The sequence below is a fragment of the Portunus trituberculatus genome, chromosome 19 (assembly GCF_017591435.1).
Source record: "Portunus trituberculatus isolate SZX2019 chromosome 19, ASM1759143v1, whole genome shotgun sequence".
NCBI lineage: Eukaryota > Metazoa > Arthropoda > Malacostraca > Decapoda > Portunidae > Portunus > Portunus trituberculatus.
The window spans coordinates 11113765-11135937 of record NC_059273.1 but is presented as its reverse complement, the minus strand read 5'-3'; the positions used below and the strand labels follow the sequence as shown (position 1 = coordinate 11135937).

Genomic DNA, 22173 nt, shown 5'->3' with positions numbered 1-22173 from the left:
CTCTCTCTCTCTCTCTCTCAGGTGACAACAGAAGGGAAGGTGAAGGTGATTGATCGCATTGATGGGTCAGGGGCCGGGGATGTGGACACCTCAACTGTGGTCACACCAGTCGACGGCACCATCACGGGAGTCAGTGGCCGGAAACTGAAGGTGCTGTGTGTGTGTGTGTAGGATGAAATTATCTCAAGTTCTCTATGGTGGAAATGAAAGTGTGTTTATCTTTATGTTAGATGAAAGAATTGTGTGAATGAATTTTACTTACTCTTTACTGCTGTGTGTGTGTTTGTATGTTATTGAAGAAATGAGAAAATTGTAAGAGTGAATTAAGAATGGAAATAAGTACAGTATATTGAAAATTTTTGAATGTATAGAAAATGAAAGCATGTGTGTGTTGAGAATCATTAACTGAATATACTCTATAACATTTTGCACATGTGTATCCATTACTTGAGTGTAAAAAATCTCAACTAACTCAAATAACCACACTACTAATACCAATACTCCTGCTTCCCCACCAGATCCCCGAGACATGGGTGAACCCCTCGGGGAAGTATCACATAGGAGTGAAAGGCAGCTTCTCTCTGTACCCCAAGCAGTTGAGGGAGAGGATGACCAAGGACAGGAAGGAGAAGACTTGGGACCCCCTCCACAAGGAACTGCTGGCTGAGGCACAAAGAAAGGTACAGGTGGGTACTTCACTAGCTACTTGTGCTGGGCTGAGGAGAGAGAGAGAGAGAGACAGAGAGAGAGAGAATTATATATAGATAGACAGACAGATCAAAGTTCACTGTCTTATTCAGAGAGAGAGAGAGAGAGAGAGAGAGAGAGAGAGAGAGAGAGAGAGAGAGAGACCCAAACACACAGATAAACACAGTGAAATTAGAAGAACAAGACATTTAAACTACCAACTTACTTCCCTTGATGGAATGTTGGACTATGCACATGTGTGAGTGTATGAGTGAAGCACAAGTTAGAACCAGTGAATTTACCTATAACTTTTTAAAACTTGTTACAATCTGAGAATAACCTGTATATATTGTACTAAGGACCTGCACTGATACATTTAAGACACAAGCCACTTACCCGACAGGCAATAGAGAACCAGAAGAGTAATGGCAGCAGCAGTAGTGGCACAAATGGCAATGGCAGTGGTGGTGGGGGTGGAAACAGCAGCACCAGCAGTAACTTGTTGGAGAAGCTGGGGAAGGAGGATGCCGAGTCAAGAGTGTCGCAACTTAACACTCTGGAGAAGAAGTACAGTGACCTGGGCCCTGCGTATGACTGTGTGGTGTACCATGATGGGCAGGTTTGGAGGTGAGTGGCCCTGTCCTCTCCCTTCAGCTCTGTCACTTCACTATGTCCTCTCATTATTCGTTACTGGAAAAAATGACAGTGAGCTATTTTGACAGCAGAGAAAGGTGTCAAAATCTCCTCTCACTTCAGAATGTCCTCTTATTATCGTATTACTGGAAAAAAAAAAGCTTTAAATTGGTATAAGAAATGCATGGGGGGGGAAAAAAGGAAACTCATGAAGTATTTTGACAATGTAAAAAAGTTTAAAAATCTCCTTATTTCACAATGCTCTGTTATTTTCTCATTACTGGAAAAAAAAACATTAATATGTATGAGAAATGCATGGGAGAAAGTGAAAACTGTGGAACAATTTTGACAACATTGAAAAATGTTAATCCTTGTGTAAAAACCTCCTCTTACCTCAGAATGTCCTCTGATTATCTCATCCCTGGGTAAAAAAAAAAATAACCTGGTATAAGAAATGCATGGGAAAAAAAATAAAAGTAAACTGCTGGACTATTTTGACTGCATAGAAAAGTGATAATCCTTGTGTAAAAAAAAACTGGCACACACCATTTTGTATTTTCATCACTTAGGCTTATACCAGGTTAGATTTTTCCATAATTATCATCATTGTCTGGTATGTCTCCTCTGGGGCTGGACAACTTATGAATCTTCCATTTCTTGCTGTCATGGATTATTTCTCACCAGATTTTCATTCTTCTCATGATCCACCACACACAATCTTACTGTAGGTGTCCTTTTAGCTATCCCCAACTCTGATACTCTCCTGTCCACTTAGTCACATGATAAACCAGTCAATAGATATCTCATTCACCCAGGCAATCACTTAATTCTTTTTTGTGGCAGGGCGTGCATTGATACCTCTGAGTGTGGGCATCTGGCGTCAGGGGTGCATCTGGGGGAGTATCGTCTCACCCACCAGTGGTCTGCCCTCACCCAGAATGACCACTACACTGTCTCCATCAATGTGCACAATGATGGAAACCTGCTGGAGATTGTTGGCATGTGCTGTGAGTGTTACGGATCATGTTGTGTTTGTCTGGAGTGTGTGTTGGGTTCTCGTGGGTTGTGTATGTGTTTTGTGGTTTGTAGAGTGTGCGTTAGTGTTGTTTGTGAATATTGAGTGTGTTGCTGTGGGTGGTGTTTGATGCATGCTGTAAATGTTGAAGTTTTTTTGTACTCTGCAGTGTGTATGTGGTTGTGTGTATGTTATGGATGGAAATATGAAGAACTGTGTTTTTATGAAGTCATGTAACATAAAGTATCATTGATAATAATTGTTTATTGTACCCATTCATTAGTTTTATTAATATGTTTAAATATGACATTTTATATACCACCCCCTTTCTTTAACCACCCTTTTAAGTTAGTAAAGTAAAACAAGAACAATGAAAAAGTTGTAACATTTGAGTTGTCCTTTTCTGTACTAAAAAGTGGTTGCCTTTGTGTTCCTTTCCAGCAAGCCACGGCACACACGTTGCATCCATCGCCTCGGCAAACTTTCCTGACAATCCTGAGAAGAATGGTGTGGCTCCAGGTGCTCAGATCGTCTCCATTACTATAGGTAAGGAGACTCGTTTACCTCTCCTCAAGTACTCAGAAATTAGGGGTTTTGTCTTCTCACATAATTACAATAGCGAATGAAAAGTTTACCATGTGTAGAATAAGATGCAATGTCATGTTTATTCTTCTGGCTAACAAAATCAGCTTTTTGTATTTTTTTGTGTTTTCAATTTTTTTTATTTATTTATTTTTTTTTACAGTCATAACAGTTGAACATTCATTATTCAAATTTCTAAACAACTAATATGAAGAGAAAAATATTGGAACTAGGATATGACTGTGGGAGAATGGTTGAATGACACACACACACACACACGTCGCTGAGTGAGGACAGCTCGTCTCCGGCTGTGGACGGGAAGAGGAGAAGCTACCTATGGTGTTACAGGGCCCGGGTATCTCTGTGTTAACGTCCTATTAATGTCCTACTGTTGCATAGTGTAGAAAGTGGGCCATTTTCAAGCAGGATATGGAAAGTGGTCCCTGAGCGGAGAGTGATTGTTTTGGCCGTAATCAGCTGACGATAACAATCATGGCGTCCACGCCTAGACAAGCCCGGGACTTTGAAGGGTTTGTAACTACTCCAAGAGGACTGGAGAAATTAGTTATGGATGCAAGAATTCAGGCATTAGAAAGTGAGTTCCTAAACATTTTATCCATAGAAGAAAAACTGTATAGAGTCATAGCGGAGAACGATTCCTTCAAAAAAGAGATCTATTTGTTAACAATAGAGAACAAAGAGCTATTGAGGGAAAAAGTAGAAATGGAGAAAGAAAACCAACAACTAAGGAAACAATGTGAAGAGATGAAGGCTTAACTCCTAGAAATGGAGAAGAAAATATCTGAAGGGGACTTGATTAAGGAGGAATGCCTTAACCTAATTGATGCCAGGATGAAAGAAATGAACCATGAACATCAGGAGGTACAAAGGTCCTTTAGGGAGATAGTGAAAAAGCAGGAAGAGGAAAATAAAGTGATTACGCAGTGAAATGGTAAAGGCACTAAAGGAAAATGAGTATGTGGTGAGAGATATTGCTGAAAAGAAAAAAATGCGTGATCATAACAGGATTGAGGGAGGAAACTAAGAGGAACTGGCAGGATAGGAGGGATAAGGAAAAGGACAGGATTAAGTCTTTACTGAATAAGATCTCAGTAGAGGAAGAGGGCCTATATGCTGGGGTAGAAGAATGTGTGAGATTAGGAGCTTTTGAGGAAGACAAAAATAGACCATTAAAATTGAAATTAAAGTCTCAGGTGGCAGCTGAGGCCTTGCTGAGGAGGGCTTTGAAACTTAAGGACTCTGAGGAAACCAAAACAATTTACATAAGAAGAAATATGTCACAGGATGAACGAATGAAAATGAAAGAGCTTGTAACTGAAGTGAGAGAGAGGAATGACGAAAGAACAGAGGAGGAAAAGACCAATTTTTTTTGGAGGATGAGAAATGGGAGGCTAAAGAAGTGGTGGATAAAACAGACGGAATAGACATTACATGGAAGAAAGAGACTAGGAATGGAATACAAGTGACTTACATGAATATAGATGGATTTCTGTCTAAGAGGCTAGAATGTATGGATTACCTAAGAAATAATGAACCGGACATAATGTGTGTGGAAACAAAGCTAAGGCCGAAATAAAGCTAGATTGGTTTGTTGTAAAACACTACAAAGTATGGAGAAATGATAGAAAAATAAAGGAGGTGGTGGTATAATGGTTCTTACTAAGGAAGATCTGATAGTGAAGGAGGTGAACTATAGTAAGAGAAATGAGGAAGTGATAAGTATGCTTATAACAGATGGTAAGAGGGACATTAATATTATAACAGTATACATACCACCCAGAACCAGTGCTTGGGAATATGAACAGTATCAAATGGTGATGAGAAATACTCTAGACAGAATGAAGCAAGAACTCATCAGAAAGGATAGAGTGATGATAGTCGGGACTTTAATTGTAAAGAAATAGTGTGGGAAGACTACAAGTGGTGAACGGTGGTGAGTGGGCAGAGGAATTGTTAAATGTAGCAACAAATAACTTGATGACACAGTGGGTGAGATCACCAACAAGGTGCAGGGGACAGGATGTTGCAGCAAGGTTGGATTTGGTATTTACCAGGGCATCTCTAAAAGAGGAAATTGAACATGAATGTCCCTTGGGGAAAAGCGATCATGATGTCCTAAGCTTTGAGCTGGATACTGAATTAAGCACGAATAAGATTGTGGAACGCAGGGAGGAAAAATTAAATTATATTAGGGCAAATTATAAGCATATAAGGGAGTTCTTTAATGAAATTGACTGGTCCGTGGTATACCAGGAAAGGGATATGCAATTGAAATATGATAAATTTATGGATTTATATAACTCTGCTGTAAAAAGGTTTGTGCCATATCATAGAAAGAGGACTTTAAATAATAAACAGTGGTTTAATAGAAATTGTGAAGAAGCAAAAAAGAACAAAGAAAAGGCATGGAAGAAACTTAAGAAAAACAGTGATGTATTATTAAGAGAAGTTTACAAAACAGCAAGGAATAGATATGTTGAAGTAAGGAGAACAGCACAAAAGGAATATGAACAGAGGGTGGTGAAAAACTGTGATAGTGACCCTTAAAATGTTTTACAAATTCATAAATGGAAAACTAAATATAAGGGAGGCAATAGAAAAGGTAAAAAATTGGGAAGAAGCATATGAGGATGCTAGAGATATAGCTGAAATTTTGAACGACAACTTTTGCAAAGTGTTTACAAAGGAGGAGCATTTTATAGGAGAAAGGCCTACGGAAATAAAGCAAATGCAGGACATCATGGTTACTAAGGAAGATGTAAGGAAAATTATAAGCAATTTGGATATTAATAAATCAATGGGGCCTGATGGCATATCTGGGAGGTTGCTAAAAGAATGTAAGGATCAATTGTTGAACCCGTATTTGATATTGTGGAAACCTCCATACGAACAGGAATAGTCCCGAAAGAGTGGAAAAGAGCTGACATTGTGCCTATATATAAGAATGGTAGTAGAATGGAACCGCTAAATTATAGACCAGTATCGTTGACTAGTATATTGTGCAAGGTATGTGAAGAAGTAATTAAAGCTAAGTGGAGTGAGTATCTAGAAAGTGAAAACATTCTGAGTGAAAGACAGTTTGGTTTCAGAAAAGGAAGATCGTGCGTATCCAATTTATTATGTTTTTATTCAAGAGTGACTGACATACTACAACATAGAGAGGGATGGGTGGATGCTATCTACCTGGACTTGAGAAAGACCTTTGATAAAGTACCACACAATAGACTGATGTGGAAACTAAAGAAGATTGGAGGAATAAATGATAAACTAGCAAAATGGATGGAAAATTACTTAATGGGAAGAGAAATGAGAACAGTGGTGAGAGGAAGGAAGTCCGAGTGGAAGAAGGTAACCAGTGGAGTTCCACAAGGGTCAGTGCTTTATGTTAATGATATGTCAGTAGGAATTGACAGTTACATGAACATGTTTGCAGACGATACTAAAATTATGGGGAGAGTAAAGAATGTGGAAGATTGTAACAAGTTACAGGAAGATCTTGATAAAATATATGAGTGGAGTAAAGAGTGGCAGATGGAATTTAATATAGACAAGAGCCATGTTATGAAAATGGGAAGAAGTAGATACAGACCAAACAGGGATTACAGGCTGGGTGATGAGAAAATTAAAGAGACCAATGAGGAGAAAGACTTAGGAGTAACCGTGCAAAACACTTTGTCACCAGAGAAACACATTAACAAGATATTTGGAAAACATATAACATGCTTCAAAATATTGGCCTTGCATTCCACTACCTAGATGAAGGAATGATGAAGAAGATATTATGTACCTTAATAAGACCCCAGTTAGAATATGCAGCTTGTGTCTGGTCACCGCATATGAAGAAAAATGTGAAGAAGGTGGAAAGGGTACAGAGGCTTGCAACAAAGATGGTACCAGGACTCAGGGAGTTAGACTATGAGGAAAGACTGAGGAAACTGGGGCTGACCACATTAGAAGAGAGAAGAACAAGAGGAGACATGATAACTATGTATAAATTGGTGAATAAGATTGACATATTGGACAGAGTTGATAAAGGTGACCACAAGTAATCATCTCCGGGGACATGGGAAAAAATTAATAAAAGATATCTGTCTAAATGACGTGAGAAAATACAGTTTCCCGCATCGTAGTATTGATAAGTGGAATAAACTGAGCAGTGATGTCGTTGACATGGTGTGTGTCAATCAGATGAAAGAGAGATATGACAGGAGTGGACAAGGAGACAGGACACAGAGAGCTTAGCTCGGGCCCTGTAATACACAAATAGGTAAATACACACACACACACACACACACACACACACACACACACACACACACACACACACACACACACACACACACACACGGTTCAAGAGAAATATAACTTATTTTTGGAAATATACAAAACTGGGGTCAGGGAATATGTCCCGAAATATAGACCTAAAGAAGAAGGAAAGAAAGATTGGTTTAATGCAAGATGTGCTAGGGCAAAGGAGAAACGAGATGGAGCATGGAAAAGGTGGAGAAGAAACAGAAATCCAGAAAATAAGGAAAACTTCAAAACAGCAAGAAATGAATATGTTAAGGTGAGAAAGGAAGAAGAAAGGAACTATGAAAAGGACATTGTCGAAAAATGTAAGGAACAACCAAAATTGTTCTACAGATTCATATATGGAAAAATAAGACAAAAAGAAACAATAGAAAGGTTAAAAGGAGAAAATGGAATGGTGGAAGACCCAAAAAGCATGGCAGAACTGTTAAATAGTAAATTTCATGAGTAACCAAGCTTGAAATAAAAAAGTTCATGAAAGAGATTAAAGTAACCAAGCTAAATAAAAAAGATGAGGAAAAAAGGCAATGGGACGGATGAAGTCTCAGGCAGAATACTGAAAGAATGTAGGGAAGAACTAGCAAGTCCAATATACAACATCATAAAATGCTCAATTGAAAATGGAACAGTGCCAGTGGAGTGGAAAAAAGCTGAGGTGGTTCCCATATATTAGAGCGGAAGGAAGGAAGAACCTTTAAATTACAGACCGGTATCACTAACTAGTGTAATATGCAAGATGTGTGAAAAAGTAATAAAGAAGCAATGGATTGAGTTTCTTGAAGACAACAAATTAATATCAAATAGCCAATTTGGTTTTAGAAAAGGTCGGCCATGTGTAACAAATTTATTGAGTTTCTACTCTAGAATGTTGATAAAGTACAAAAGAGAGAGGGATGGGCTGACTGTATTTATTTAGATCTAAAAAAGGCATTTGATAAAGTGCCACATGAAAGATTACTATGGAAGTTAGAGGAGAAGGGTGGCTTAAAAGGAAGCACATTGAGGTAGATGAAGAATTACTTAAGGGGGAGAGAAGTAAGGACGATAGTTAAAGATATGAAGTCCGAGTGGAGAACAGTAGACAGCGGAGTGCCACAGGGGTCAGTATTGGCAATACTTTTCTCGTATATATAAATGACATGCCAGAGGGAGTGAACAGCTACATAAATCTATTTGTGGACGATGCGAAACTGTGCAGAGTCATTAAACAAAAAGAGGATTGTGAAATACTACAGGAAGACTTAAACAAGATCTGGAAATGGAGCAGAAAATGGGAGATGGAATTCAATGTGGACAAAAGCCATGTCATGGAAATGGGAAAAAGTGAAAGACGACCAGTGGGAATCTATAAGATGGGAGATGGAGTAGAATTAGAAAAAGTAAAAAAGGAAAAGGACTAGGGAGTGACAATGGAAGAAAATAATCAACCGGTAAGCCATATTGATAGAATTTTCAGAGAGACGTATAATTTGCTAAGGAATATTGGAGTAGCATTTCACTATATGGACAAGGAAATGATGAAGAAATTGATAAGTACTAAAATAAGACCTAAATTGGAATATGCAGGAGTTGTGTGGACTCCCCATAAAAAGAAACACATAAGAAAATTAGAGAGACTACAAAAATGGCTACAAGAATGGTTCCAGAATTTAAAGGGATGACATATGAGGAGAGACTAAAGGCTATGGATCTACCAACCTTGGAGCAGAGAAGAGAGAGGGGATCTGATACAAGTTTATAAATTGATTAATGGAATGGATGAAGTGGATAATGAGAAACTGATCCTGAGAGAAGAATATGACTTTAGAAGCACAAGATCGCATATTAAGAAACTAAGGAAGGACGATGTCTGAGAGATGTTAAAAATTTAGTTTCCAAAGATGTGTTGAGACTTGGGACAGTTTGAGTGAGGAAGTGGTGTCAGCGAAGAGTGTACATAGTTTTAAAGAAAAATTGGATAAGTGTAGATATGGAGACGGGACCACACGAGCATAAAGCCCAGGCCCTGTAAAACTACAACTAGGTAAATACACACACACACACACACACACACACACACACACACACACACACACACACACACACACACACACACACACACACACACACACACACAAAGATGTGTTGAGACTTGGAACAGTTTGAGTGAGGAAGTGGTGTCAGCAAAGAATGTACATAATTTTAAAGAAAAATTGGACAAGTGTAGATATGGAGACAGGTCCACATGAGCATAAAGCCCAGGCCCTGTATAACTACAACTAGGTAAATACAACTAGGTAAATACACACACATATGAGGAGAGACTAAAGGCTATGGATCTACCAACCCTGGAACAAAGAAGGGAGAGAGGAGATCTGATACAAGTTTATAAATTGATCAACGGAATGGACCAAGTGGATAATGAGAAACTGATCCTGAGAAAAGAATATGACATTCGAAGCACAAGATCGCATAGTAGAAAGCTGAGAAAAGGAAGATGTCTGAGAGATGTTAAAAAATATAGTCTCCCACAAAAATGTATTGAGACGTGGAACAGTTTAAATGAAGAAGTAGTGTCTGCAATGAGTGTGCATACTTTTAAAGTAAGATTGGATAAGTGTAGATATGGAGACGGGGCCACATGAGCATAAAGCCCAGGCCCTGTAAAACTACAACTAGGTAAAATACAACTAGGTAAATACACACCAGACGCGGTCGAGGAAGGACGCACTGGCGTTGCTCAGACAATCAGCTGATCTTCACTACCAATTGTATAGTATTTACAGTGACCTGGGCAAGTAGTGTGGAGTCATTTTTCATGAAATCAACTGTTAAAGAAACATGAGTAAAGAAGAGATTCCATCAAAATGCAGGTATGAGACTAGGGAAAGAATGAAAGAAGATGATGATTATGTTGATGAGGGAGAGAGAGCGCATTCGAAAGTTTTGATACGGCGAATACTTCACTACTTAAGAGAGTGTTGACTATTGAACTTAAACTAGATAAATTGATAAAGGAGAGTATTGGAATGAAAGAGAATGAAGAACAGGAAAAAGAGTTTATAAAACTGAGAGAAAGGATAAAAAAAAAGTGGAAGAAAACGAAGCTAGGCTAAGAGCGGAAAATGAAGAACTGAAAAAGGAAGTACCTAACTACAAGAAGCAGATGGAAGAAGGACTCGGTAAAGTCGAGAAAGAAAAAGAGAAGCTGAAAGATCTAGTAAACAAGGAAGAGGAAAGAGTACAGAACGTGATTAGAAAAGAAGTACAAGCATAGAGAGTCCAAGATAAGAAAGATAAGGCTGATTTTCAGGTGATTCAAGAACAACTAAAAGAAAAAGAAGAAAATATGACAAACAAAATGATAGGAGTCCTCAAGACAAAAGAAAATCTAGTTAGAGAAATTGCAGAAAAAAAGAAGAGTGTAGTCGTATTTGGAATAAAAGAAAAAAATATAAAATATAGACCAAGAAGAGAAAAAGAAGAAATGAAATCAGTCAAAGACCTACTAAAAAGTCTAAACAACGAAGATAGGCGGAACTTAGAAGAAGAAGTAGAAGAAATAAACAGAATGGGACCATATCAGGAAGGAAAAACGAGACCAATTAAAATACTACTAAAATCACAAGCAGCAACAGAAGAAATATTATATAGAACAACAAAACTTAGAGAAACAGAAGGCTGCAAGGATATATAAAGAAGAATGGAAATGAGGAAGAAAGGAAGAGATACAACGAACTGGCGACAGCAGTAAGGGAATAAAATAATGAAAGGTCAGAAGAGGAAAAAAAGGCATTTTTTTGGAGAATTCTAGGAGACAGGATAAGGAAATGGTATATAAACGAGAAGGAAGAGAAAAAAGTGGAACAAGTTTAAAAATGATAAAGGCAAGAGACTAAAAATGATGTATACGAACATAGACGGGGTTTTATCAAGTAAATTAGAATTAAGAGATTACATAAAGAAAGAAAATCCGGATATTGTATGCCTGGCTGAAACAAAACTAAATGAGGCAATCAAAATAGACTTGGATAATAGGTATAATGTATGGAGAAGAGACAGAGGGGGTAAAGGAGGAGGAGGAGTCATGATAATGTCAAGGAAGGAGATGGTGATAAACCAAGTGGAATGTGGGGAAGGAAAAGCAGAAGTACTGTATGTTAAGATTTATATTAATAAAAAAGAGTTAACAATCATTGTAACATATGTGCCACCAAAAACAAATTCATGGGCCAATCAAGAATATAAAGACATGATAGATGACACAATAAGGAGTATAACGAGAATCGTTAAAGAAAGGAGAAAAGTGATATTAGTAGGAGATTTCAACTGTAAAGAAGTGGACTGGGAAAATTATGAAAGTGGTATGGGGAAGAAGCCTGGGAGAAAGATTCCTGAACTTAATGATAGAGAATATGATGGACCAGAGAGTAAAGGAATGCACAAGATTCAGAGGAAATGACAAGCCGGCGAGATTGGACCTAGTTTTTACAAGGGGTATACAAATGAATGATCATATAAGATATAAGTGCCCATTGGGAAAGAGTGACCATGTAATATTAGAAATGGATATAGAAGAGGGAAAGGAAGATAGAGACGATTCATACAAAGGAGACCGATTAAATTACAGAAAGGCTGATATTGAGAATCTCAAGAACTATTTTAAAAATGTAAACTGGGAGGAGATGGAAAACTCAAAGACGATGCAAGAGAAGTAGAACTTATTTTTGGAAATATACAAAATAGGAGTCAGGGAATATGTCCCGAAATATAGACTTGAAGAAGGAAAGAAAGATTGGTTTAATGCAAGGTGTGCTAGGGCAAAGGAGAAAAGAGATGGAGCATGGAAAAGGTGGAGGAGAAATAGAAATCCAGTAAATAAGGAAAACTTCAAGGCAGCGAGAAATGAATATGTTAAGGTGAGGAAGGAAGAGGAAAAGAACTTTGAAAAGGACATTGTCAAAAAATGTAAGGAGCAACCAAAATTGTTCTACAGATTCATAAATGGAAAAATTAGGCAAAAAGAAACAATAGAAAGGTTAAAACTAGAGAACAGGATGGTGGAAAACCCAAAAAGTATGGCAGAACTATTAAATAAAAAATTCCAGGAGGTCTTTACTAAGGAATCCAAATTTGAAAGGCCACAGGGTAATAGAGAGACAGTCTATATGAAAGAGATTAAAGTAACCAAGCTTGAAATAAAAGAGTTAATGAAGGAACTGGATGAAGAGAAGGCAATGGGACTGGATGAAGTCTCAGGCAGAATACTGAAAGAATGTAGAAGAACTAGCAAGTCCTATATACAACATCATAAAATGCTCAATAGAAAATGGAGCAGTACCAGTAGAATGGAAAAGAGCTGAGGTGGTTCCCATATATAAGAGCGGAAGGAAGGAAGAACCTTTAAATTACAGACCGGTATCACTAACTAGTGTAATATGCAAGATGTGTGAAAGAATAATAAACAATGGATCGAATTCCTTGAAGACAACAAATTAATATCAAATAGCCAATTTGGTTTTAGAAAATGACGGTCATGTGTAACTGATTTATTGAGTTTCTATTCTAGAATAGTTGATAGAGTACAAGAGAGAGAGGGATGGGTTAACTGTATTTATTTGGATTTAAAAAAGGCGTTTGACAAAGTGCCACGTGCAAGATTACTATGGAAGTTAGAGGAGAAAGATGGCTTAAAAGGAAGCACATTGAAATGGATAGAAAATTATTTGAAGGGGAGAGAAATAAGGACAGTAGTTAAAGATATGAAGTCCAAGTGGAGAGCAGTAGAAAGTGGAGTGCCACAGGGGTCAGTATTGGCATCAATACTTTTTCTTATTTATATTAACGACATGCCAGAAGGAGTGAACAGCTACATAAATCTGTTTGCATATGATACGAAACTGTGCAGAGTTATAAAGCAAAAAGAGGATTGTGAAATACTGCAAGAAGACCTAAATAAGATCTGGGAATGGAGTAAAAAATGGGAAATGGAATTCAATGTGAACAAAAGCCATGTCATGGAAATGGAAAAAGTGAAAGACGACCTGTGGAAATCTATAAGATGGGAGATGGAGTAGAACTGGAGAAAGTAAAAAAGGAAAAGGACTTAGGAGTGACGATGAAAAGAAAACAATCAACCGGTAAGCCATATTGATAGAATTTTTAGAGAAACATATAATTTGCTAAGGAATATTGGAGTAGCATTTCACTACATGAACAAAGAAATGATGAAGAAATTGATAAGTACTATAATAAGACTCAGATTGGAATATGCAGGAGTAGTGTGGACCCCTCATAAAAAGAAACACATAAGGAAGTTGGAGAGACTACAAAAAATGGCTACAAGAATGGTTCCAGAATTTAAAGGGATGACATATGAGGAGAGACTAAAGGCTATGGATCTACCAACCCTGGAACAAAGAAGGGAGAGAGGAAATCTGATACAAGTTTATAAATTGATCAACGAAATGGACCAAGTGGATAATGAGAAACTGATCCTGAGAGAAGAATATGACATTCGAAGCACAAGATCGCATAGTAAAAAGCTGAGAAAAGGAAGATGTCTGAGAGATGTTAAAAAATATAGTTTCCCGCAAAGATGTATTGAGATGTGGACCAGTTTAAATGAAGAAATAGTGTCTGCAACGAGTGTGCATACTTTAAAAGTAAGATTGGATAAGTGTAGATATGGAGATAAGCAGAAAGCCCAGGCCCTATAAAACTACAACTAGGTAAATACACACACACACACACACACACACACACACACACACACACACACACACACACACACACAAGCCAGAGGACCGGGGTTCGATTCCGGGTGGAGATATTTGGGTGTGTCTCCTTTCACGTGTAACCCCTGTTCACCTAGCAGTGAGTAGGTACGGGATGTAAATTGAGGAGTTGTGACCTTGTTGTCCCTGTGTGTGGTGTGTGCCTGGTCTCAGGCCTATCCCAAGATCGGAAATAATGAGCTCTGAGCTCGTTCCGTAGGGTAACGTCTGGCTGTCTCGTCAGAGACTGCAGCAGATCAAACAGTGAATCACACACACACACACACACACACACACACACACACACACACACACACACACACACACACACACACACACACACACACACACACACACACACACACACTAATACTTTACTGTGGCATCGTTGCAGGAGACAACCGCATCACTGGCATGGAGACGGGCACAGCTCTGGCACGGGCAATGATGCGAGTGATGAAGAACCCTCACTATAATGTGGATGTCATCAACATGAGCTACGGGGAACACGCCCACTGGTCTGACTCCGGGTGAGTGTGTGGCTAGGACTTGTGTTGCTGAGGTGTGGCTAGGATTTATGTTCCTGGGGTGTGGCTAGTCTTGTGTTGCTGAGGTGTGGCTGGTCTTGTGTTGCTGAGGTGTGGCTATTCATATGTTCCTCTGAGGTGTGGCTGGTCTTGTGTTGCTGGGGTGTGGCTAGTCTTGTGTTGCTGAGGTGTGGCTAGTCTTGTGTTGCTGAGGTGTGGCTAGTCTTGTGTTGCTGAGGTGTGGCTAGTCTTGTGTTACTGAGGTGTGGCTAGTCTTGTGTTGCTGGGGTGTGGCTAGTCTTGTGTTGCTGAGGTGTGGCTAGTCTTGTGTTGCTGAGGTGTGGCTAGTCTTGTGTTCCTGGGGTGTGGCTAGTCTTGTGTTGCTGAGGTATGGCTAGTCTTGTGTTGCTGAGGTGTGGCTAGTCTTGTGTTGCTGAGGTATGGCTAGTCTTGTGTTGCTGAGGTGTAGCTAGTCTTGTGTTGCTGAGGAGTAGCTATAGTCCTGCTCCTCTAACAATGTGGATTTCTGAGTTAATTCTGTACAGTGGTGAAGCATGTCTCATAGCCAGTGATGCAGCAGAGTTCTAATAGTAGTAAAACTTTAGCAAATATGGTCAGCAAATATACATACGCATTTAGCCTTAGTATTACAACGTATGAGAGAGCAGTAAACTTATTATTGATAATATATTCATAAGCCTGGCAAGAAACGGCATACATATTTTACAGTGTTGCTAAAAAAAATAATATACTTATAAAGAGGTTTCCTTGCGGTTTGGGATGAGTAAATAGTTCCATAGTTGTAATTAGATTATATGTGAAGGAAAGTACTTTAAAATAAGCTGACATAAGTAAGAAAAAACTACATTCAAATCTTCAGGCAGCAACACCAATCACGCCCGCCATCCATACAGGTGATAGGTCAGCTGTGTCCTTGACCAGGAAGAAAGAGAAGGAAGAGGATAAGAGAGAGAGGAAGAAGAAAATGACAACAATTAAAGGTATCGCTGTCCTCCGCTATTTCCCATGCACCAATCCACATTCTTAGACGAGCAGGACTATAGTCTTGTGTTGCTCTGAGGTGTGGCTAGTCTTGTGTTCCTGGGGTGTAGCTAGTCTTGTGTTGCTCTGAGATGTGGCTAGTCTTGTGTGGCTGGTCTTGTGTTGCTGAGGTGTGGCTAAACTTGTGTTGTAGGATTTTTATTTATTTATTTATTCTTTTTTCTTTTTTATTTTTTAACTCCTTTTGTTTCAAGTGCTTTAGATCTTGAGTCATTCTAACTATGTATGTATGAATTTTTAGTGACCATCTATTGACCTCGTGGCTTTGATTTATAGTTTTCTTGATTGATTGTCTTCTACATCGGCCCTTTTTAATGTTATAAATCTGTACAGTAAAAGGGATATCCTGATGCATGTGGTTAGTCAGTGTGTGAGTGTGTGGTTGAACCAAAATTATTATCAAGTAACCTCTCATCTTAGCTTCATAGAGTTTTATTTGTATTATTCACACTTTCTTTTATGTTATAACTTGTCGTCATTCACTTAAGCTAAACAAAAAGGACATTTATATCTCTTATCTCAATACTCACTTATCAAGAAGTTTTGTTTGTATTATTCATATTTTTCCTTATGTGATCACTTGTCTTCATTCACTTGAAAGATGTTTGTATCTCTTATCTCAATACTCACTGGAGGGTTTGTCTCCATCCCCGCCAGACGCCTCGGGGAGTTGGCACACGAGGTGGTGAACAAGTACGGGGTGATCTGGGTGGCATCGGCTGGCAACCACGGCCCGGCTCTTGCCACAGTAGGGGTGCCACCTGACTTCCAGAGTGACTCCATCATCGGGGTGGGAGCATATGTCTCGCCGGATATGATGATGGCAGAGTACTCCATGATTGAGAAGCTGCCAGGTGTGTGTGTGTCTGTGTGTGTGTGTATTTACCTAGTTGTATTGTACAGGGTTTGAGCGGGGCTCATAGTGTCCTGTCTCCATTTTTCCATTTATCTAGTTTTTCTTTAAAGTTATGCACACTACGTATGTGCTGTGACAATTCCATTATCCAATGCATTCCATTTTTCCACTGTTCTGTGTGGAAAACTGTATTTTCCATTATCCTTCACACACTGCCTCATCTTGATCTTTTCATGTCCTTTTGTCCTTCCATCTTCTTCCGTCAACAGCACCAGGTCTTCTTTGTCTATCTTTTCAATATCATTTACTATCTTATACATTGTTATTAAGTCCCCGCATTCTCTTCTATCTTGTAAGGTTGGCAGTCCCATTTCCTTCAGTTGTTCTTCATATGTGAGGTCCTTTAATTCTGGCACCATCTTTGTAGCAATCTTCTGTATCCTTTTCAATTTTCTTATATCCTTTTTAGAGCTCGGAGACCATATCACTGCTGCATATTCCAGCCTTGGGCGTATCATGCTTATGATGATTTTTTCCATCATATCTTTGTCCATGTAGAAAAAGTACAAGTGAAGCAGCAGGCCAACCAAGTCACAAACCTGCACAAACACACAACAACTCGTAACAGGGAACCGATTATGGAAAAATTGGAACGCTTTGCTGAGGCTATGGATTGAAGACCACACACACCGCCGCATGCCTCTTTCTACCCAACTCACATTACTAAGGCACTGAGCCTGTGGGAGGACCTGAAACCAGAATTCAACATAGGCGAGACAGTGTCCTTCAAGGCCAGTAAGGGGTGGTTTGAACGCTTTCAAACATCGTGGGAGTCTACACAACCTCAAGGTTAGTGGGAGGCAGCGAGTTCGGATCAACTCGCTGCAAACGCCTTCAAGCCTTTGCTTAAAGAGCGATCGAGGAAGGAGGTTATTCAGCCAAGCAGGTTCTAAACTTTGACGAGACAGGCCTGTATTGGAAGAAGATGTCATCGAGAACGTTTATAGCAAAGGAGGAGAAGTCGGCACCAGGATTCAAGGCATCTAAAGACAGGTTAACATTATTGGTGGGGGAATGCTGGTGATCTTAAGCTTAAACCATGCCTTATTTACCATTCCCAAAACCCAAGAGCTCTGTCTGGCTATATTAAGGAATATTTGCCCGTAGTATGGAAGGCAAACAAAAGGGTGGATGACGACTGTTATCATGCAAAGTTACGTGACAGGATACCTCTCCAAATTCCTAAAAGAATATGCTGCCCAAAACAACATTGCTAACAGATTTCTCTTGCTGTGTGACAACGCCCAGCCACCCAGAGAGCATGAATGACTGGGCAGATAATATTGAGGTCATGTTTATGCCCCAAACACAACTGCCCTCATCCAGCCGATGGACCAAGGAGTCATCGCTACTTTCAAGGCCTATTACCAGCGGCGCACCATGAAACAGCTGTTGGCCTGCATTGACACCCCTGACAAGCCGACCATGAAACAATTTTGGAAGGATTATAACATTAAAAGGGATCGACAACATCGACGAGTCATGGAAGGAGGTGTCCAAGTCGGCAATGAATGGATGTTGGCGTAATTTGGCCTGAGTGCGTGGAACGTAAACAGGAAGTCCCTGTCGATGTTACAGCAGTAAGGAAAGACATCGCTCATATCTCCCATAAGGCAGGCTTCAATGAGGTGGACGAGAATGACGTACAAGAACTGCTGGACAGTCATTCTGAGCCTCTCTCCAACGACGACCTCATGGAGTTGGAGAAACAAAATACTTTGGAGGAAATGGAGGAGGACAAGGAGCCTGAAAGAACCCTCTCCGTCAAGATTTTCGAGGAGATTTTAATCATATTAACCAGGCCATACATCTTCTCCAGGAGAATGACCCCAACCCAAACCGAAGTAATGGCGTGACTAATGCTATAGAAAATGACATGAAAGTGTATAAAGAACTATTTGAGGCAAAGAAAAGGATGGCAAAACAGACAGTCATCTCATCTTTCTTCAAACCACTCACCGCCAAGCAACCCCATCCACATCCCAAGCAACCCTGGATGAATGAAATGCCACTCTTATATTAGTCAACATCTTATATGATTGTCCAAATATCTTGCTTATATGTTTATCAGGGCTCAGATTTTCTTGGATGATCACTCCAAGATCTGTAATTGCCACTCTTATATTAGTCCTCTTTAGTCTTCTTGCTTATTAGATCCTCTCCTTGGATGATCATCAAATAGATCCATACTGGTCTTCTCTTATAGATCCACTCTTTCCTAGTTTCATTATGTGGCATTTCTTGGCATTAAACTCCAATTTCCACTTCTTGCTCCATTTATAGATCTTGTTTAAATCTTCCTGCAACAGCAGACAGTCCTCTCTGGTTTTAATAACTCTTAGCAACTTTGCATCATCAGCGAATAAATTTATATAACTTATCCCAATGTGAATGTCGTTTACATAAACTTGAAACATAATGGGGCTAACACTGACCCTTGTGCTTTCTGCTAGTTACTTTACCCCAAGATGAGTACAGGCAACCCCTGGTTAACGAAGGGGTTACGTTCCTAAAAACACTTCGTTAAGCGATACTTTGTTAAGCGAACCAATTATAACAAGTTTAACCCCTGATTTGAACTTCCATTGAGAGTAAGCAAAGGTAAAAGAATTCTGAAGTTAAACATTTAGGTAGTTTAATTTAAGTCATTATAATGTACACTAATGTATGTATATATGTAACTTTATAATGTTGATGATCTTAACTTTATGAAGGGAGGAAGAATGAAACGGGAAAGACACTAACCGGCAACCTGTGGAATGTAAACAAAGTGCGCATCATTGTATCGCATACAAAACTTATGTACCACATTTCCACAAGGCTTTCCATTTTATCCATTGTAGAGTCACGAGTTCAGGTGGTTCTTTTAGCTTACAAGGAAGATACGGTCTCACCAGCCTTCTTAATAGACTCTGCTGACTTGAAAATAGAGACAGTATAATATGGAGTCAAGATGGTGGCCAGCACTGCTATAGTTTTCTGGCCTCTCTTGTGTCTGTGAATAATATCTAGCTTCATTTGGAGAGTAAGAGACTTCCTGGTCTTCTTACGAACACTAGGCCAATTGCATGGCATTTTGGTGGTAAGTTGAGCTAGGGAAGACAAGCTGCTGCTGAGGCTGTTATGTTTTGACTGGGGAGTGAGTGTTGCTGTTGTCCACAGAGGCTTGATCTTGATCTTTATTCTATAGGTGTCCCAGGATTTTTCCTGAGGCAGGCCTTAGTACCAGCAGCTCCTGGTGTATTCAAAAGCCTGTTAGCTTGCGTGATATGGTGGGGCTTTCAAATTTGGAAAAAAATTACCTGGATAAAACTTTGTTAAAGCGAGTTTAGTGTTCGTCAAACGAGCAGATGGTAGTAAAATGAAACCTTCGTTGTAGCGAAATTTTGTTGTGTGAACCTTCGTTAAACGGGGGTTGCCTGTATGTATCTCTGATCACAGTTCTCATTTCCCTATCCTTCAAATAATCTCTTGTCCATTCGAGCAAAGTTCCACTTTATCAAAAGCCTTTTTAATGTCCAGGTATACTGTGTCTACCCATCCATCTCTGTTTTCAAGTCCTGCAATAACTCTCGAATAGAAGCTTAATAAGTTTGATACACATGACCGCCCTGTCCTGAACCCAAATTGTTCGATATGACTTGCTCCTTTTCTAGAAATTGAACCCATTTTTCTTTGATAATTATTTTACATATCTTCCCTACGACACTTGTAAGTGACACTGGTCTGTGGTTTAGTGGTTCAGTTGCCTTTCCTCCTTCAAATATCAGTACTATTATGTTGGCTCTCTTCCACTCTAGTGGAACTTTCCCTTCATTTATTGAACTTTTAATTATTTCCCAAATTGGATCCAGTAATTGCTCTTTACATTCTTTTAACACCCAGCCTGATACACCATCTGGCCCCATTGCTTTTCTGACTTCCAACTTATCCAGTAATCTTCCAATATCCTCTCTGTGCACTGTAATCTTCTGTAATCCTTGACAATCCAATGTCCTAATAGGTTCTGTGAAATCATCTTCTTCAGTGAATACCGTTTTGAAGCTCTCATTCATTATTTCACACATTTCCTTCTCTGTTTGGTATGTCTTCCCTTCTTTAATTATTTTTTCAATTGTTTCCTTATTCTTTGTTTTGCCGTTTATAAACTTGTAGAAAAGTTTGGGTTCATCTTTGCTTTTATCCTCTTCATCTTTCTTAAATTTTCTTTCTTCCTCTCTCCTTACTCTAATATATTCATTTCTAGCATCTTTGTACTGCCGACTATTATAGTCATTTCCCTGCTGCTTTAAGAGTTTCTTCCATGCTTTATCTTTTGTCTTTTTTGCTTGTATGCATCAAACATTGTACCAAGCATGTGTTTTTTCTGAACTCTATAAACAGGAACAAACTTTTTACTCCTTCATTGTATTTCTGTAAGAATATATCATATTTCTCTTGTACAGTCTTCCTGCACATGATATTACTCCACTCAATATCAGCAAAATAAATTCTTAATTTTTTAAAATCTGCTCTTGCATAATTTAATCTCTCCTTTATAGTCCTCTTTGTAACTTATCTCATCTTCCTCTTGCATTTGCATCTCTAGTGTCACATGATCACTTTTCCCCATTGGACTAAAGTATTGTATGATTGGAGGGGACTCTGGTTTCTTTGTGAAAACTAGGTCAAGCAACGATGGTTCTTCTTCCCCCCTGACCTTGTTGACTTCTCCACCCACTGGTCTATTGTATTAACCATAGTCAACTGGAACACTTTCTCCACTGCCCAGCATTATCCATTACTTCCATTTCTCTCCAGTTTATTTTTTTACAGTTAAAGTCTCCAACCAAGAATATTCTTTTATCTCTTTGTATCATGTTATCTAGGCACTTTATCACCTCTCTTTGCATATCTTTATGCCCTTCTGATCCCCATGTATTAGTCTTTGGTGGAATGTATGTAACTATAATTTTTCTTTTCTTCAAATCTTCTGTTCAGACTGCTACTCCCATTACTTCCACTTTGTCCTCACCATATTGCACATCCTCCACACATATATTATCTCGAACCATTATTAGCACTCCCCCTTTATCCTTCCTGTCCCTCCTCCAGGCATTATATCCCTCCTCTTTAAAGTTGACATGGATCTCTTTTTTCAGTTTTGTTTCAACGATGCACATTACATCCAGCTTTTTTTCTTTCAAATAATCTCGAACTTCCAATATGCTTGATAACAAACCATCTATGTTAGTATAAGTTACTCTTAATTTATTGCCTCCTCCACGACCTCCTCTTTTTTCCTTAGGTACCACTTCTTTAGTCTCATATCCAGAACCCTCCAGTAAAAATTCTTCTCTATCTCTGTCCTTTTCTCATTTTTTTCCTTAGCTTCACTTCTTAGCACTTTCTCCTTTTCCCTTTCCTCTAAGTTCATATCTCTTTTTATCCATATTTTCTTGTGATCGACATCATCGGCCAACTTCCCTTTTCTAGCCATAATTTCCTCTACAGCCACTTGAGATCTCATTTTCACCTTCATTGGTCTCCTACCTCTTCACTGTACTTTCCCAGCCTAATCACTTCCTCCACCTCTTGGTCAAATTCTTGTGTGCTGTCTTGTACTCGTTTGATAACAGTTTTGGCCATTTCCCTTTCTTCACGTTGTCGTGAATTTATTTGGAT

The 22173-nt window shown here is 39.0% G+C and overlaps 1 protein-coding gene across 2 annotated transcripts in view; it reads left to right on the top strand.

Moving 5' to 3' along the window:
- LOC123506362 (tripeptidyl-peptidase 2-like) overlaps positions 1–22173 on the top strand; it is a 39776-nt gene that overhangs the window by 2449 nt on the left and 15154 nt on the right. For both annotated transcript variants that reach the window (XM_045258404.1, XM_045258403.1), the window contains exons 3-9: positions 22–150; positions 519–680; positions 1091–1314; positions 2164–2327; positions 2777–2881; positions 14399–14534; positions 16251–16447. In XM_045258404.1, the coding sequence (XP_045114339.1) occupies positions 22–150; positions 519–680; positions 1091–1314; positions 2164–2327; positions 2777–2881; positions 14399–14534; positions 16251–16447 (1117 nt within the window). The remainder of the gene's footprint in view (positions 1–21; positions 151–518; positions 681–1090; positions 1315–2163; positions 2328–2776; positions 2882–14398; positions 14535–16250; positions 16448–22173) is intronic.